General features: G+C 45.2%; 1 protein-coding gene across 4 annotated transcripts in view; it reads right to left on the bottom strand.

Moving 5' to 3' along the window:
• Nucleotides 1–9,480: 9,480 nt before the first annotated feature.
• BBOX1 (gamma-butyrobetaine hydroxylase 1) overlaps nt 9,481–19,592 on the bottom strand; it is an 81,876-nt gene continuing 71,764 nt past the window's right edge. For all 4 annotated transcript variants that reach the window (XM_039533202.1, XM_039533203.1, XM_039533201.1 and 1 more), the window contains 3 exons: nt 17,226–17,422; nt 15,662–15,828; nt 9,481–11,867 (listed from right to left, as the gene is read on the bottom strand). In XM_039533202.1, coding sequence (XP_039389136.1) covers nt 11,707–11,867; nt 15,662–15,828; nt 17,226–17,422 — 525 coding nt within the window. In that variant the 3' untranslated portion in view covers nt 9,481–11,706. The remainder of the gene's footprint in view (nt 11,868–15,661; nt 15,829–17,225; nt 17,423–19,592) is intronic.

Raw genomic sequence — 19,592 nt, 5'->3', positions numbered from 1 at the left:
ACTTGTACTTGTATAAGACATTGCTCAAGGTGAACAATTCTTCAGAGTGTCTGTGCTTGGTGTCAGGCTGTCAGCAGGCACCCCGAATATCTTTAGTATTGTATTGGTTCACCTTAAACATCTGATACAGATGAAATTCCCCTGGAAACTGGCTTCCCTTTGACTCCCGTGCTTTCCAGTTGAGCACACTTCATTCTGTACACCATCCTGGAGATGATGAATAGACAGATAGCAGCAGCTGAAATGGGGTTGCTGGTCTGTTGCTGATAGCATTTCCAAGAGATAGGCCAACACTGAATTCAAACTCCCTAGAATTCAAGGAGGCTTGAATTTCAAATGCCAGAGCCTAACTTGGCCCTTATTGCTGCGGTTGCATCCAAAAACTGGAAAGGACCTGTTGTCTAGCTCTCCTTTAGATAAGGCTAAAGTCTCAGGAGTCCTGCCATTCTTGCTAGATTTCAGTGGAGATTCACAAGATCAGTCAATCTCGTTACATTTCCACTACTTTTGTCCATAAATTCTTATAAGAACAGCTCAATATCTATTCTTGATTTTGTTTCAAGCCCTAACCCTAGACCAGTGGTTCCAAAAGTGGGTTGCCTGAACTTCTGGGGATCTGTCGTGGGTTATGCAAGGGTCTGTCCTTTGAGGAGGACTGCAAAGGGGCTGAAATGCATCGGAATGGCTTTTTGACACTTTTGGTGCATGGAGCATGCCATTTTGTTCTCAAAACAGTGTCCTCTGCTCAGCATGATCTTGCATACACAGTCTGCGAGAAGTCACATTGGCAGAGGCGTTCCAGTAGTACTGATACTTGCCTATTCAGGACTACAGCACAAAACTATATATTTAAATAATAAACTAACCTAATAGAATAATAACATGAAACTTATGTATAAAAATGAAAGTGGAAAATTTAGTCAGATGAAGCTCAGGGTCTCAGCACCTTCTAGGTGCATATCTAGTTCCCAAATGAAGAAGAGGGCTTTGTAGTTTGCTAGCAATTTGCCCACTGCTTCAACTTGTATTTGTGTAGCTGAAACTGCGAATAACTGTGAAACTGAGGCACAAAATCACTTGCAAAACAATACAGCAGAAACATGCTCTGCTTGTACCTCTGCAGGCCTCATTAACTTCCACAGGCTGTAAGAGTGATGTCTTATAGCATAAGTTGCTAAAACCAGAACATATAGAGCCAGACTCTGAAATCAGTGGAATTATCCCAGATGTATGCTGGTATAATTAAGAGCAGAATTTGGCCCACAAACTGCTAAGCAATAAACAGTGGTTACTACTAAAAGCAAATTTAATTTTGCATCTAATTTCTGCAGGCTCTGAGGAAATCGTTAAATGACTGAGTCAGCTCTGGCACTTGTTAGTCACATGGAATCAACATCCATGTGAATGGGTTAAATATTCTCAACTATGTTAGAGCTGAGCTCAGCACAACTGTGGGGATGAGGGAGCCAAAGGCTGATCTTATGCCAGTGAAGATAATTAAATGTATGATCACTACTGGGGCAATTTCTGCCCTCAGTTACACCTGTGCAATCATCAGTGAGGTCAACTGGTTGCAGACTTTGATCTAATTTAGTGTGAATAATGAGGGCCAGATGCTCAGACCTCACTTAGGGTTCTGACTTTTTTATATAAAGAATTCATTGATTTACTTAGCTATACAGGGTATGGTTGTTATACTACAAGATTTAGCCTGTCTTGGGACTGAATGGGTTCAAAATATTATTACCTGTATGTCTGCAACATATGCCAATTTATTCTTGTCCCATGATACAGCATGATTTATAAAACAGAGGGCCACTTAGCTGATTATTAATCAGATGAGTTTGGTGGAATCAATGTAATCCCCAGTGGATATTTTTGACATAGAACCAACACTATTGCTAATACAATTGGAACTCCGATCAGGTTTAAACTGAGACAGCAGGTGTGTTGGAAATTAGGATTGCATCTCATTGTGAACTTCTTCAAAAGAATATTTGTCTGATCAGTCTATAAACTAATGTTCATTTGTATTACTTAAGTTATACAATTGGTCTTTTAATCTCTAGCTGAAGTACAACCTGCTTGCTAATCAGTGGTGCAGTAATACTGTGTCACGTTCTTGGTACTGATAATTCCCAGACATGTGGATAATAAAGTGCCCTGTACCTACATCTGTCCTGATTTGTACTTGCTAACTCCATAAAAGTGTCAACAGCTGGCATGTTACGTACAATAAATGTTCTTTCTTGTCCACAGCTTTCTTAGGTTCCTAGTTAGATAGTGTTTAACTGCCAGTAAGCAGAGAACAGAGGAAAGCTTTACCTGTTGTTGAAGTCAAGTTCTTTACTGACCTCTGCATCTTTAGGATATGTCTAGCCCTGAGAGCTATTCATGCAGACAGACTAAATCATGTTTTTTTCTGTCCCATTAGTAGTGATAGGAAATTGACAATGGACAAATGTGAGCTCCATGCCAAGCACATTATGTCCAAATAACCACAGTGTAAAGATCGTCTGCTCCTGCAGCTTGCTCATCACCGTGCAAAGAACAGCAGTGCAAGTGAGTAGGAAAGAACCTGGCAAAGCCAAACAGAAGAGGAAAACATGATTATTGCACTACTGCAACAATTTCACTGCACAGCAATTTCACTATGATGGTTTGGCAAAGTAGGAGTGGTCAGAGAATACCCAGTGCAAATAATGAATGATGGGACTCTCACCATGCTAGGGATGTTGGCTCGGCTCCACAAAAGTACTTGAAACCCAAGAGGAGGGGCAGGGCTAGGGCCTGGGTAGCCCATAGAGCTAGCTTTAACATGTTTCCAGCAGTAATGCAAGGAACCTACAGGCCTGTCTCCCGTAAAACATTGGCTTCAGCAGTTAGCACAAGGCTTGAGGCCTATGAACTTTGGCATAGAGAAATGGCCCAATAGTCATCCCTGAGGTTTGGGGAACTGGGGAATAGAGTGTTTTAACATGCTCGTTAAAAAAAATGTGTCAATTAAATTTGTGGCTGCCCTCCTGGGGAGGGGGAGAATTGTATGTCTCCTGCTCTGTTTTACCCACATTCTGCATATATTTCATGTTATAGCAGTCTCAGATGATGACCCAGCACATGTTTGTTTTAAGGACACTTTCACAGCAGATTTGACAAAACACAAAGAAGTTACTGATGTGAGATGTCCAAAAATAGCTACAGCACTCGACCCAAGGTTTAAAAATCTGACATGCCATTGAAAATCTGAGAGGTGTGGAGCATGCCTTTAGGAGTCTTTTAGGCACAACACTCTGATGTGGAAACTACAGAACCCAAACCACCAAAAAAGAAAATCAACCTTCTGCTGGTGGCATCTGCCTGAGATGATGAAAATGAACATGAGTCAGTCTGCACTGCTTTGGATCGTTATCTAGCAGAACTGATCATCAGCATGGATGCACGTCCTCTGGAATGGTGGTTGAAGCATGAAGGGACATATGAATCTTCAGCGCATCTGGTATGTAAATATCTTGCAATGCCAGATACAACAGTGCGATGCGAAGGCCTGTTCTCACTTGCAGGTGACATTGTAAACAAGAAGCAGGCAGCATTATCTGCTGCAAATTGTAACCAACCTTGTTTGTTTGAGTGATTGGCTGACCAAGAAGTAGGACTGAATGGATTTGTAGGCTCTAAAGTTTTACATTGTTTTATTTTTTAATGCAGTTTTTTTTGCTACATAAGTCTACATTTTTAAGTTCAACTTTCATGATTAAGAGATTCAACTACAGTACTTGTATTAGGTGAATTGAAAAATACTATTCCTTTTGTTTATCATTTTTACAGTGCAAATATTTGTAACAAAAAATAATATAAAGTGAGCACTGTACACTTGGTATTCTGTGTTATAATCAAAATTAATATATTTAAAATAAATGATATTCTATTGTTGTTTAACAGAGTGATTAATCACTTTAATTGTACGATTAATTGCAATTAATTTTTTTAATCACTTGACAGCCCTATATAAGATTGCTGCTTCTTCTCTGTATCAACTGCAATGCATCTCTAGTGATCTTTACTTCTTTAAATACTTTACAAAAATAACCAGAAAGAGCAGTGTGGATTGAATATTGGTTAATGATGGTTATAAGGTTAATATGGTTATAATTGGTTAATATTGATTATAAGCTATTGCTTTAAATATCTGCTGGGGAAGAAAGGATGGTTATAAAAACCACCCTCTGGTATCCACATGTTTAGAGAGTTTGGCTTGCTTTGGCTTGTGGCAAGAGACACATATTGTGTCACATCAACAAAGAAAATTCTCTACCTGCTTTTGAGTGTTTTTTTTTCAAATAAAAAGTTGTTAAAATACATAAAATGTTTGACTTTAACTATTAAAGCAGCTCATCTCCAGCTAGACAATTGAAAGGCAGCGTCCCAGTCCTCCGGCTGCTCAGGATCTGGGTTGATCTTTGGAACAATTTACAATAGCCTTAGGGCTACTCTAAATTGCCTCAGCTGTTGATGGTTCTAAGGTTCCTTTTCAGGAGCTGGGGCAAGCTCGAGCACAGTGGTTACCTTGGCCCCTCTCCCTTTTCCCCAGCTACAGTTGCTACAGTGGGAGGGCCAAGCAAGGAGGAAGGAGAAGTTGCTGACCATCACCCACAAATCTCTTTGCTATGTTAGGAACAGCCAGACTGGCTCAATCAAGTCCAATAGCAAATCTCTGACAATGGCCTACACCAGTTGCTTCATAGGAAGGTGTAATAATCCTGCAATATGCAGATATGGTACAAAGTTCCTCTCCCCCCCCCCCCCCACCCCGCCGAGTTGTCAGCCTGATGTGTGAAGTATGAGATTTAATATCACTTCTAACATTTCTGTTGTCTTTAACGATAACTTTGGATATTCTTGCTATGCATAGAAATGGCCAATCTCTTTGTGCATCTTGGCCTATTATTTCCTGTGACAATGAGTCTCACAGTTTAATTATTTCCTTTGATCAGTTTTCAATTTTCCACACTTTAATTTCATGGGCTGTGCCTTTGGTCTTGTGGTAGTCTTTGTTGCTCGTTATAGTCCTTTTGCCCTGCTGGAATAGCACAGCGGGATCAAGGATCTGGCTCAATACATTTAAATAAATATTTAGCTTTATTATCAAGTCACCTTTTTATTCCATGTGATGTTGAGCTTAAAGTGCAAACCTGTCACGTGTAGGTACCCAGCCTTCAGGTAGTGCTGTTGGAGGCCACCAGCCTAGTACCCAAAATAAACATTAGATATTTTTGCTCTTTTAATGGGTTTACTCACAATCCAGCTTAAAGTAACTGGCACATTCTGCAGGTAGCACAGTAGTGGTATACATGAAGCTGTACACAAGTGATTCCCCTCAGGAAGGGCATGTACTGAAATGCTCAACCCATCTGCTTTCAACTGGTATTGAAACTGATTACAGTATATTAAAAACAATGACTTGGGATGTTTATCATTGCTCATGAAGTTTAAAGAAGAAAAACTAAACACAAAATCATGTGCCGCGAAGCCTAACATTCTACACCAGGGGTAGGCAACCTATGGCACGCGTGCCGAAGGTGGCACACGAGCAGGTTTTCAGTGGCACTCACGCTGCCAGGGTTCTGGCCACCGGTCCGGGGGAGCTCTGCATTTTAATTTAATTTTAAATGAAGCTTCTTAAACATTTTAAAAACCTTATTTACTTTACATACAACAATGGTTTAGTTATATATTACAGATTTATAGAAAAAGACCTTCTAAAAACGTTAAACTGTATTACTGGCACGCAAAACCTTAAATTAGAGTGAATAAATGAAGACTCAGCACACCACTTCTGAAAGGTTGCTGACCCCTAAGTGTGGCCGCTCTCTCCAAGCCCCAGACCAACACTTCTTAAGGGCCCAGTCGTGCAAACACTTACTACAGGGCAGTCAACTTACTACCATGACTAGTTCCAAAGAAGTTAAGGAGACCACAGGAAGCATTATATGTGGTAGTGTTTGCAGGTGTGGGAGCCCAAGGCAAGTACGGTGCAGGTACCATTATTGCAGCTGGCCCTCCTGTGCAGACGAGTGTTAGTCCTACCATGCAGATTTTGGGGGTAGAGGAAAACAAAGTGGCCCTAAGCAACTATTAGGATTCCTATAATTCTAGGCATGACTGGGCTCTAAAATCAACCCTGTGTAACTCGGAGTAAGCTGAGAGTTGCCCTAAGTTGTGCTATCTAGAACGGGCAGCGTTTGGGTGGGAGAGGTGGGTGTCCCCAGCCCCCGACTGTATACACTGTTAGAGTGGCAGCCAGCGATGGCCCTGGCCGACGGCTAGCAGAGTCCAGTGCCCCCGGTGGGCGGCAGAGGGTGAAGCAGTGCTGCTAGCTGGTGGGCAGAGGGCCCAGGGTTGCCAGCTGTCTGGTTTCAACCAGAACACTCTGTTGAAAAAGGCCCCGGGCTCAACTGCTGACCGGGCTGTTAAAAGTTTGGTCAGGAGCGGGGGGGGGGGGACAGGCCTAAGGCGGGCTCTCTGCCTGCTCTGGCACCGCATGGCTCCCAGAAGTGGCCGCCAGGTCACTGCGGCCCCTAGATTTGTGGGCGGCCAGGGAGGCTCTGCGCACGGAAGGCTGGATCAGCACTTCTCATTGGCTGCCCCGCCCCCCCCCAACCGCCTTTCCCAGCTTGGAGTCCCCTTCCACATCCAAATTCATGCTTGGCACCTGCACCCCCTTGCCCCTTCCTGTACCCCAAAACCTTCATCCCTGGCTCCATCCCAGCCAGAGCCAGCCCCCTCACCCCCCAGCCCCCTCCCACATTGCTGGCCCCCACCCACACTCCTCAGCCCCAGCCTGGCACCCCTGCCCACACCTCAGACCACTCGGCCCTGTTTGCACCCCAGACTCCTCATTCCTGGGGTGCAGGCTCTGAGCTGGGTCCAACCTCTTCTGCAGCCCTGAGCCCCCAAGCCACTTATTTTTGGCAGCCACCTAACCTCAGTGCCTGCATCAACACCCCCCAACCTTGAGCCTCCTCCCACAGTCTGAACTCCACAGCACCAGCCCGGAGCCCCCTTTTGCACCCTGAACCCCTGCCTTGCTGGCCACACCGCGGAACTTGCACCCGAACCCCCTATACCAGCCCTGAGCCCCCTCCCACATGCTGAATGCCTCCGCCCCAGCCAGAGCCCTGCCCTGCACCTCATCCCCACACTGATCCCGTCCTACACCCCAACCCTTTGCCCCAACTCTGAGCCGCCTCCAACACTCCAAACCCCTCAGGCCCTGGAGCCCCCTCCCGCATCCCTCATTCTTGGCACCCCAAACCCCTCATCCCCATTCCCACTGCAAGCCCATGCCCCCAGCCCCCTCCCACACCCCAACCCCTTTCCTCAGCCCTGAACCCCCATCCTGCACCTCAACCCCATCCCTGATCCTCTTCCCACACGCTGAATCCCTTGGCCCCACCCCAGAGCCCTCACCTCCAGCCAGAGCCCACCCCTCTGGGCTGTGGCCTCCTGCACATTGGCCAACCCATGTCCCTTGTTAAATTCGCCCCCTAGGTCCCTGTGGAAGACGTAAACAAATATGAGGGCAGGCATGTAGCCCCCACAGGCCAGCAGTGATCCCACAGTGGGCCCTGCCCTGAAAGCACTGGACAGGACCAGACTACACCTACATATACCCCCCCACACACCCCCCGCGCACACACCCCTCCATTGGCCTGGCTGGAGGCCCCCCCGCAGTGCAGAAGTCAAATTATGCCTATGCAATCTTTTAGAGCAGTGCTGGAGGGAGCATTGGCTGCCTGCTTATGGCAGCTAGAGTAGCCCTGTGCTCTAGTAAAGACTTCTTTTGGAGAAAGAACACCCATCAATGGTGCCATGAAACCAAACCACCCTGTGTGATTGAAATAAGCCAATTCTCAGTTAACTGCAGACAAAACATCTCTTTCCAGAATGGGCATAGTTGGCATTTAAAAGTTTGTTGTGGGATGAAACTTTTGACAGGGGGTAGGATGGGGTGGGGGGTGGCATGATCTTGTGAATTGAGCCCAGGGCTAGCAGTTAGCAACCCTTGAGTTGTAGGCCCTGTTAGACAACAGACTGAGTCATTCAACCCCTGTGCCTCACTTTCCCCATTTGTAAAACTCTGATAATATTATAACCCATCTCACAGAGGTGTGCCATTAGATCTTGTTTGTGTTCTACTAGAGCAGTGTCAGTAGTATGTGCTTTGTCTTACACAATCATTTTACCTCTTTATTTAAAACATTCTCAATTAAGTTCCTATATACTACTGTGGCCACAGACCTTTATGGCTAGGCTGTGTCAACTGCGTGCAGGGCTGGTGCAAGGATGTTTCGCGCCCTAGGCAAAACTTCCACCTTGCGCCCTCCCCCGTCCCCAAGCCCCTGCCCTGAGGCGCCCCCTGTGGTAGCTCCCCATCCCTCACCCTCCGCCCTGAGCATGAGCACCCCGTCGCTGCTTCACTTCTCCGGCCTCCCAGGCTTGCAACACCAATCAGCTTAGGCGCTGCAAGCCTGGGAGGCGGGAGAAGTGAAGCAGCCACGGTGTGCTCGGGAGGGAGGCAGGGCAGGGGTGAGCTGGGGAGGGGAGTTCCCCTGCGTGCCGCCCCCTTCCCCACCCCCTTACTTGCTGCAGGCGGCCCTCCCTGTGCTCCCCTGCCCCAGCTCCCTCCGCCTAAATGCCGGCGGCGACTGGGGCAGCTGAAGATCCGGCCGCCGCGGTCACTGCCAAAGAAAAAGACGCCCCCCCCCCCCCCCCCCCAAAATCCTAGTGCCCTAGGCGACCGCCTAGGTCACCTAAATGGTTGCACCGGCCCTGACTGCATGCAGGTCACTGTAAAGTGTTCTTTAACTCCACTGCAGCCAGTGGGAACACCCTGAAGCATTCAAAAAGTCTGGCGCTCCCCAGTGTGCAATGGGAGTGTGTACACTGCTATACTCATTCTCAGCCTCCAGTATGGCTGGCCATGGTACTGCCTCCTTCCCAACCCCACTGGGAACCAGGGTCCAGGCCCCATAGGTAGGTGCCTAACTTCTATTGATTTCTGCTGCTGCAATCCTATGATCCTCCATAGCCTCGTTCACATTCCTACCCTGCTATTTTTGAAACAAAACACTCTGCCACATGCTTTGCTAATAAAGAAGTGCACTAACTATTGCTGCATGCATACATACATACCTATGTGAAATGAATGCCATCACTGTCCCTGAGGTTGCAGATTCATGAATAATCTCATGTTTGTAACAGACACACACACATCATCAGTGAAAAGTGTCCTTGGAATAGGCAGAAAAAGTCAGGGAGTTAAAGCAGTAAAATTAGCTTTTCTTACCATGGAAATCAAGACTCTGACATTCAAAGGCTTCATGTGTATAGCACATTTCATGACTCTGAATATAAAACTAGTCATTCTAGCACACAGGACGCGCCTTCAATAAGTGGAACGTGCCAACTAAGCAGCACAGCTTTCATTTTTAAAAATCAACATTTAATGTTTTGGGGTAACATGAATATTACATGAACATAAATGTACACAAAGCAGGGCCATAACAGGAGAGGTAGTTTGTTCCACTTTACACTTGGTGTCACAGATGCACGCAAAACATGTACACAAGCAAATCCACAGCTTACAACGGCAAAAGGGCTGAATTCATGCTTTCTGTACTCCTGATCCTGCACCACTGGGAGTTTTGCCATTTACCTCTCCGGACACTAGCTCAGATTTTATGGTTGCAGTCTTAGCTGCTAAAGGCCACACACAGCATGACAGGAGGGCATGGGACACCTCTCTCTAGGCACAAACAGGCTATTTCTCTCATGCCCAGTAGATAGGTTCCACTGTGTCGAAAAGCAACAGCACCGTCTTCTAGATAGGTGGGGGTCCAGTCACCAGTACATGCTAACCAAACTGCACACCCTTAGCACCAAACAAGTGCATGCTTTTGCACATTCCCCAGGTTCACCTGGCTGAATACTGCACCTGCATTGCTGTAGGAGAGGATGCACTGCTCAGTGCAATCACCCAAGTCAGAGTTTAGCTTCTGTAGCTGATTGGTAACTATAGAGGTAAGACAATTTGGCTGCACTGGGCATATAAACAACCAATCAAATCGCTATAAGTTTCTCTTTGGAAAAATATCTCTTAGCCACCATTCTCCAGAACATGCGCAAAACATTTGCTACTGTAGGAAACAGTTATGGAGTATTAGGCCAAAATCCAATGTGCTAATCAGTTCCAAAACAACTTTTAATAATACATAAGCATATGACTAAAATGGCTCTCAGAAAAATAAAGCACAAAATGGCTCTCCCCAGTAAGCATTTGTATAAAGCCAGGTGTCTTGCTTTATAGTTATAATTGACTTTAACACCACTATGTGGCAAATGATATATATGAAAACTAATGTACAATTCAAACACAGTGCTATGGGGTTTTGGTTTTAATAGAGCTGTACAAACAGACTGCCTACACATTTTTTGAAGGAAAATGAAGGAAACAGATATATCACAAAACCTAGCTTTTAGTAGCTATCACAAGCGTATGCTGTCACTTCAGACTATAATATGATGCCCAAACTCTGAGAAGTGGAGGGAGATGCCTGGAGTTAGGCACCTACCACCTATCGAAGAGCGGGATTTAGGACACAATCCTCTCCTTGGCATTTCCTACTGGCTATCTTAGGCAGCTCCCAGCTCAATCTACTGCCTTTTGTGAATCCTATCTTTAGGCAACTAATTCTCCCCTTGCGTTGTATAGGGAGCCCAGGTACCTAACTCAGGGCTGTGAATTCCACTTGGTGGCAAAGTGCCTAAAAGTTAGGCTTTGCAATGCTGAGCCTAGTCCCCCATGTGAATCTCTCAGTGCCTCAGTTCCTAGCTGTAAAATGGGGCCAAAAACACTTCCTTTGGCTGTACAGACTGTAAGCTCTTCAGGACAGGGAGAGTCTTCTACTAAGTATGTGCAAAGCAACCTCTGCAATAGGGGTCTGATCTCTGGACGTTAGGTAGTATTGTAATACTACTGCTGCTAAGGAGGGGTATGAGTCCATCTCTTCTCCTATAGCTGTATGGATTCTTTAGAGCTAACTGGAATAAAAAGTACTAAAAAAAACTTACTCATGGGTGTGAAATTAAGCAGGAGTGGCTCTGAACATACACAAAGAGCAGATCTGTTGAGTAAGAAGATGCTATTTTTGAACAGTCACTTTCCAGAGTAGAATTGCTTGTTAACATCACTGCAGATGCTAAAGCTTTTATTGGGTTTTTTGTGGGTGGGGTAAAGAAAACGAGTCATTATATATAAAATGGTTTTATATCTCTGAAAATAGATATAAAATTCACAGAAAGCTGCTGTCCGTTACAAACCCTTAATGGGTGACACGTGAAAGGTTTTTCTTGATGCCTCACCCAGAGAGACTGATTTCTGAGAAGGGAAGGCTTATTTGTAGTGTATTGGTATCTAATCAGTTTCAGACTAGTACAGCAGGTTGTAATACCACTTATAATGACAGCAGAATAAAGATATATTGTTTTCAACAAAGCATACCTTTGAAAAATATATTCAGTCTTTCAAAGGTTACATTAGCAAAGGTTTAAAATGTACGCTTGGTGTTGGAAATCCAATACATTTGTATTTTTTAAAACAAAGATGAACCGTCCAAGGCGTTGCTAATTATTAAACCATAAGAAAGTTTAAATGCCATTCTGGACGATCTTCCTCAGGAGTCGGAGTCTTGACATTACCACATCCCAGTCTGCATAAGCACCTTCGAGGTGACGGGATATTTCTGTTCCTGACTGGTAGCTCCGGCGACCATGCAGTAAACGCCAGTTGTCAAATGTTACTATGTCTCCTATGAAGAGATTAAACAACGTACTTCACAACTTTGTCATGTTTTCCTTCATTTCAAATATATAACACATTGAAGTGATTTAAATGGATTTGTCTGAGTGTCTCTTAAAACCCACAGCCCCAAAACACCTGTTCCCCACAACTGAGAAATGTAAACATTCCTAGAAAGCACAACATTCCATCACTTACATCTGTCTGTGCCTGGGGTAGCTGACCACCTCATAATCATTAATATACAGATGCTCACAACATCCCAGTGGCATTGATCCATGTTATGGATGGGAACTGAGACACAGAGGGACTAAGTGCCCACAGTCACCCAGGAAGTCTATGGCTGGGAAGTGAATTCAGGTATCTCAAGTCTCAGGCTAGAGCCCTAGCCACTGTATCTCCTGCGAACCGCAACTTCCCCCCACATCACTGGGGTTATAGAGGCTGCAGGAGTACCACAACCCTATGGCTGGAATAACCACTTTGCATGGATCCAACCAGCACAGAGAAAGGGGTCTGACATGAAATAAAATGACCTCACCAATGGTGGCAATGCAGCAAGCCTCTACTCCCCCACCTCTATGCTGCCTGAATGGGGGGGTGGGGTGGGGGGAAATTTACAAGGTATCCAAGTCATCATTGTAGGGGATAACCACAACGCAGAATGGAGCTAGGAGGCTCTCACTCCTCAGTCAGGGACCACTCACATTTGGCCAAGTTCTCAGCCTTTGAAAAACTGCAGTTTGCACTTCAGATGCCAACTTTCACGCAGTAAATAAGCACCCCGACTTTCACAATAAGCCAAAAATCAAGCTAATCCCATATCAAAACAAGGCCAAAACAAGCTAATGCCTAAAACCCCAACACTGTATGTGACTAGATCCCCCCCGACGTGCAGTCTGGGACTGTGGTGGGCCCACTGTGCACCCCAACTGTCTCCATCTCTGGCCCCTGATTGCCAGGAGCCGATCAAAAAAAAAAGAAAAAAGAAGCAACAAGCTGCACTATGCATGAGAGATTGTGCAGAGGAGGATGAACTGTGAAGGACTGCCTGGACAATGAGAAAGAGGGACCATGAGGGACCATGCAGAGGAAGTGGAAGGGCCATGAGGGATCCGCAGCAAAAGAGGAAGAACAATGAGGTATCACGTGCAGGGGGAGGAGGATCCAGGACCGTGTGGATCATGCAGAGCAGGAAGAGGGACCACATGGGACCATGCCGAGGAGGAGGGGGAGGAAGGAAGGACAACAAGGGATTGTGCAGAGAAAGGACCACAAAAGATCATGAGGATGATGCTCAGGCCAACAAGGTATCACTGAAGGAAGAGGGACCTCAAAGGTTTACTCAGAGAAGCAGCAGGAGGAAGCAGCATGAAGGATCATGCAAGAATGAAGAACTGTTGGTAAGAGAACAAATGCAGATGGGTGATGAGTAAAGAACAACTAGGTTGAGGAAAGAGAGAGCTGCACAGATGAGAGTCGCCCACAGCAACCTCCCAGGAGATGTGTGAATTTTATTCCCTCAGGTGCAGTGGGCTAGGGCAGAGCCTTATTCTCTGTTACAGCCAGCACAGGGGACGGACTAATAAACTTCCCATGTGTCCAAGGCTGTCTCCAGCCTTGGGAGCTACCTTGGGAAAGTGGCTGAAATAGCACTCACGGCTCCCCTCTCAGTCATGGCTCCACATACGATGATCTTGACAAAAAGCTCTGTGCAGGTGATGAGCATGGGGGCTAGCAAGTAAAATCCACCCACAACCCAGAGGCAAGGTGCGGGTCTGCAGTGCACCCACCCCCGGCAGCTATTACTACAGCCTATGGGCTGGAAGAGTGTGTGATCCAGCACCTCCACTCTGCTTGCGTGGGGCAACAGTGCCACTGGAGACACGTAATAATGGATCCCCTGGCCCACATATGTAGCCCTGCTCAGGGGCGGCTCTAGACACCAGCGCGCCAAGCAGGCGCTTGGGGCGGCCGTTTCCCGGGGGGGCGGCATTTGGCTCCGGTGGAGCTCCCGCCGGCATGCCTGCGGCAGGTCCACCGGAGCCCGGGACGAGCGGACCTGCCGCAGGCACGACTGCGGCGGGTCCCGTCTTCCCGCGGCTCGGTTGAGCTCCGCAGGCGCGACTGCGGCAGGTCCGCTCGTCCCGGGCTCCGGTGGACCTGCCGCAGGCATGCCGGCAGGAGCTCAACCGGAGCCGCGGGAAGAGGGGACCCGCCGCGGGACCGGGGAAGGGCGGCGCAGCGCTCCGCGCTGCTTGGGGCAGCCCGATTTCTAGAGCCGCCCCTGGCCCTGCTGCACAAACCTACTGTGACACATTAGTATGGCACGTCTTTGCACAGGCACCGTGCACCACAGTAATTTTCAGCCAACATGCTCAAAATAGCCCATATTTTGTGTGTGTAATATACCTAACTACATTAGAAGGACATTAAGGTTACAAAATCAAGCGTTTAAAAGTTAAGAAATGCTAGAATGTAGCTAACCCTTGCAGCCTTAATTCAGTCCTCTTGTGTGTATGGATTACAATACAGGTTATGTCTATACTTGGAACTAGGGGTGTGATTCTCAGCTCACGTAGCCATACTCACACTAGGGGTAGGTCTATACTTACCGCGCGGGTCGACGCGGAGAGTTCGACTTCTCCGAGTTCGAACTATCGCGTCTAATCAAGACGCGATAGTTCGAACTCCCCACGCGCTCCGGTCGACTCCGGAACTCCACCACCGCGAACGGCGGTGGCGGAGTCGACCTTGGAGCCGCGGACTTCGATCCCGCGGCGTCTGGACGGGTGAGTAGCCCGAACTAAGGTACTTCGACTTCAGCTACGCTATTCGCGTAGCTAAAGTCGCGTACCTTAGTTCGACTCCCCCCCTTAGTGTAGACCAGGCCTTACTCTCATTGCACTAGTGTACTAAAAATAGTAGAGTAATCATGGTAGTAAAGACTGAAGCAAGCGGCAGGAACAGATTAGTCACCTTGAGTACAAACTTGACTGGAACCCCCTGGGTACGTACTTAGGGTAGCTAGTCTGTGCCACTGCTTGCTGCTGCCCATTCTACTGCAGCTACACTACTATTTTTAGTGTGCTGGCTGGGTGAGAGCTAGTGCAAGTAAGTGTATGGGAACTGGGATTCGCACTCTCAGCTCCAAGTGCAGACACAGCCACAGTCCTTAATTAAGTGATCACATACTACTTTTTTCCACAAGACCCCTGTCTCATACAGTACACGGAAGGAACGTGCTCACTTAATGCGCAGCTATTCAATGATTTCTGTTATCCTCATTATTCAGCCTGGGCCCCATGAATTATTTACTGCACACTATTTAAACCCGGCTCCAAATACAGAGTAATTAATTTCCTCCTGTGGTTTCTATGATGCTCTCACCATAGTATCTGAAAGCTTCATACCTAGTAGTGAATGTGTCTTTACAACACCCCTGTTTCTACAAATGGGGAACTGAGGCACACAGAAATTAAAGGTAAAACTGTCTAAAGTGTCCACTGATTCTGGATGCCCAACTTCATACACCTCAGACCTAATTTTCCAGAAAACTTAGCATTTGTATAGCACTTTACATGTTCAAAACAGCTCCAATTGATTTCAGCTGCAGTCATGAGTGCTCTGGACTTCTCAAAATCTGGCCCCAAGTGTTTCATGTTGGGCACTCAGAGGGGACTGAGATTCCCTTTTTGTATCAGAATTGTACTAACATGTTCAAATGTTTAGGATTTTGTTCTTAGGCAAAAGCATGAAAAAAATCTTCCAATTACTATAAGCAGAAGCAACTTAATCACTGACCTGGTTTCATCTTGTAGGTAAACTTATGTTCCGGGCTGTTCAATAGATCAACAAACTCCTTCAGAGCTGCATAAAATGGCTGTACTTTTTCAGCAGGTATGTCAAAAACTGTGTCTCTTGTTGCATTATTATAATTGATACGAACCACCTGGCCTCTGTAATCTACACTGAGAGAAAGAAAAATGTATTATCATGCCACTCAACTTTTTAGCATATTTTTGTTACGGTAAGGACGGGTTCACTTTCCCCTTTCAGTTGCTGGCTGTTACAGCACAGTTCAACAATGAAGTGCCATGCTATGACAAAGTGTTGTACATTATTGCATATCAGACTCCTGCTTTCAAGTTCATCAATGGGTCAGGGTTTGGCAAGATTAATAATCAAAGGGACTTGAGCTCCTAAATATTTTGGCATTTTTGAAAATCCCACCCTTATTCTGCCTATATAAAAAAATCAACACACTATATATATATAATATAATATAATATAATATAATATATAATATATAATATAAATGTGTGTGTTTTGATGAATATATTTTTACAGCAGAAGGGACCATTATGACATCTAACCTGACCTCCTTGTCATGTAACAAGATTAAAAGAAGATGATAATACAGCAAGACAGCCTCTATGTAACATAGGAGTTTTTTCTATCTAGGAGCTTCATAACATGGCAGCATCCCAGCATTGGTGCACACTTCATATAGAATTTAGATAGAAGATCAACTGAAGGATATTAAGATAAGGTTAGTATGGTTGCTTTGAGTTCCTGGAGGGTGGAAAGAATGAGTAAGGAAAGTTGAGACAATGATAAATTCAATAATAAAAATAATAAAGAATAACTGACACATTATAGTATAATTCAGTTGATAAGACACAATAAGGCTACGTCTACACTACCCGCCGTATCGGCGGGTAGCGATCGATTTTTCAGGGATCGATATATCGCGTCTCATCTAGACGCGATATATCGATCCCCGAACGCGCTTCTATCGATTCCGGAACTCCACCGCCCCGAACGGCGGTGGCGGCGTCGATATGGAGAGCCCCGGACATTGATCCCGCGCCGTGAGGACGGGTAAGTTATCGATATAAGATACTTCGACTTCAGCTACGTTATTCACGTAGCTGAAGTTGCGTATCTTATATCGATTTTTCCCCTTAGTGTAGACCAGCCCTAAGTAAAGACAAAATTGAAACACTGTTTTCCCACAAGGTGGCAGGCATAGACCCTCTAACATCTTTCTGCAAGAGAAACAATGAAAGATGCAAATAGAACTTTTTCATTCAAGCAAACTGTTGCTGTGCAACCGGTACTTAATTTATAATGAAAGAGGTGCTGGGGCTCAAACAATTTTTTTACATTCATAACTAATTCAGCAAGCCCAGAGGTGCCAGGGCTATGAACTGCCAAGCCTAGAGGTACTGGGGCTCAGTCCTGGCAAGCCTAGGGACAAATTAAGCACTAGGTGCAACCCTGTAATTCCTGGTGAACCAGCAATATGGTATGAGTTACTACTGGGATTCTGTTAGATATAATCACACCCTTGACTATTACTCACTCTATAATCCTCTGTTTAGACTGCATAGTGAAATCACAGTAGTCGACCCCAACATCCGTGAAGTCTACAAGGGTGGAGGAGAGGATCTGAAAGGCTTGAGGATTTTGCTCCTTCAGCTTGTTGGATACATGAAATCCATCTACAACTTCACTTTCACCTCCAGTAGCTGCTTGTTTTATACAATGAAGAAACTGAATCTGTAACAAATAACACCTCATTACAGGAAGAAACAGCCTGAATATTTAATAATTCATTATCAGTTCGCTCATCTGCCCTGTCATTTAAAAAATATCCTAAAAAGACTAAAGGACCTGTGTCCCCATTGTATTACCAGTTTCACACCAGTCTGAGTCTACTGTCACAATGGGGTAAAACTTAAGTAACAAGGTGGTGAATTAGGCCTAAATCACAAAGCTCTGGTTCCGTAATTTTCTTCGGGCCTGAGTCAGGCTGGTACAACTGGTGATGATTGCCAGATAATTTTAAAACACACTGTGGTCATTACAGCCTCTCTAAATATAGGGAATTATTTTCCACTTGCAGAAATGACATAATTAGGTGTGAAAAATGTGCTCACCAAGGATGTCAGTATGTGTCACTGGCTCACTGAGGACTGAAGGTCTAAGATATCTACAGCAATAATGGACCCTCAGGAAACATACGCTTCTGTTTATGTTGTGCTCAGAGTTCTCAAAAAACTGGACAAGATGGAGTTGAAGGGCCAAATTCTGCTCACAGTTGCAAGAATGTAAATCTAGGATAACTCTAGTGGGCCCAGTATTGCTCCTACTGATGTTAATGGCAGACTTCCAGTGACATCAAGGAGAGCAGCATCAGGTCCACTTATGCAGTTTACATCAGTGTAACTAAACACAGAACTGGACCATCATTTAAATGAATGCAACTTTCACTGAAGTCATTGAGGACTGCACCCACGTAATGGAACTGAGTTAGAGCTGAAGAAAATGGGAAGTAAGACAGAGAAGCAAGGGGAAGGAATGGATTCAGGTATTGTTACATCACCCCATACTACAGGGGCAGCTAATATGGCAGTGATTATAGGGAGAAACAGGGGTAACTGTTGAGGCAGAAGAAGAATCAATCAACATAACCGCAAATGAAATGAAGTTTAGATTCTAAATACAACCTGCCCTAGATAAGGGATGGTGTATAGCTGCACTGGCCCAGGCACAAATGTGGTTCAGGGACTCACAATTCGTTCCCTGTTCCTTCCGTGCGCTGGAGACGGAGTATATTACTTAATCCTTTTCACAGAAGAGCTTGCTCCCACTCCATATCCCAGACCAGCTATTCTGGACAGAAAGGTCCAGAATAGCTGGTAGAGAGGTCCAGAATAGCTGGTAGAGGTGTGCAGGAGACAGGATACCCATTTGCTCACAGCAGGGAGTAGTAGGAAAGCAGCTTCTTCTCTCACCAATTGCAATCTCTCCATGAGCAAACAGGGGCATATATGGCCAGGGAAGGACTGTGACAGTCTAGACCATAGACCCTATGACAAAACTCCAAGGGATGCAAAATGAGACATTCGCTTTCCAGTCTAGAGAGATGGAAACTCCAACCAAAACTAGTACTCATCTTTAACAGGATATCATGTGAATGAGATCAAAACTTTGGAAAAATCCTCAGATATTTTTATAGGTGACTTCTAAAAATTAATCATCATCCATTTAGGGCCACACTTTCTGTTTTAGATACATCTTGTTAAAGTACTCAGATACTGTATAATAATTAGGAAATTAGCCCCATCATGCATTGTGAGCCTAGATGGCAAATTTGTTTCCAATGTGCTTAAAAACAATTTTTATTTTAAACTAGGGTTTCAGAATTGAACAGGTTGTGCTTTTTTTTTTAATGTTTTATGGCAGTACGTGATTTTGTGGTTTGGCACAGATAAGATAGTGAGCTAAGGCACATCTGTTTCCTATTAATGAACTACCACTCTATTCCTGTTCCACATTAACCAACGGCATCTAAATGAATTTTCAGCAGGTAACACATTAATGTGAAAGATCTGGCACCTCTTCAGAAATAGATCATGCTGGCCTGTTCATTTCATCACAAAATGATTACTTCAATCCGGGGGGGGGGGGAAAGGGGGGGGGAAATGGCAAGTATGAAATTTGAAGGTACAAATGTTTGCTGTAGTATCTTTGTGGTACTCTCTTTCAGGTCTGTTGTGAATTATGTGAATCATGTTGTGTGGTCATGGTGACTCAGAGTTCCACAGGTTAACTGGGTAAAAATGTTTTTTCCTGTTATTAAAGTTGTTGCCATCCAGTTTCACGGGATGTCCCCTTGTCCTTGCATTATGCTTAAGTAAACAGAAGTGTCAATTTACCTTCTCTC

Source organism: Mauremys reevesii, linkage group 4 (assembly GCF_016161935.1).
Source record: "Mauremys reevesii isolate NIE-2019 linkage group 4, ASM1616193v1, whole genome shotgun sequence".
NCBI classification, from domain to species: domain Eukaryota; kingdom Metazoa; phylum Chordata; order Testudines; family Geoemydidae; genus Mauremys; species Mauremys reevesii.
This window is presented reverse-complemented; position numbering and strand designations above follow the sequence as displayed.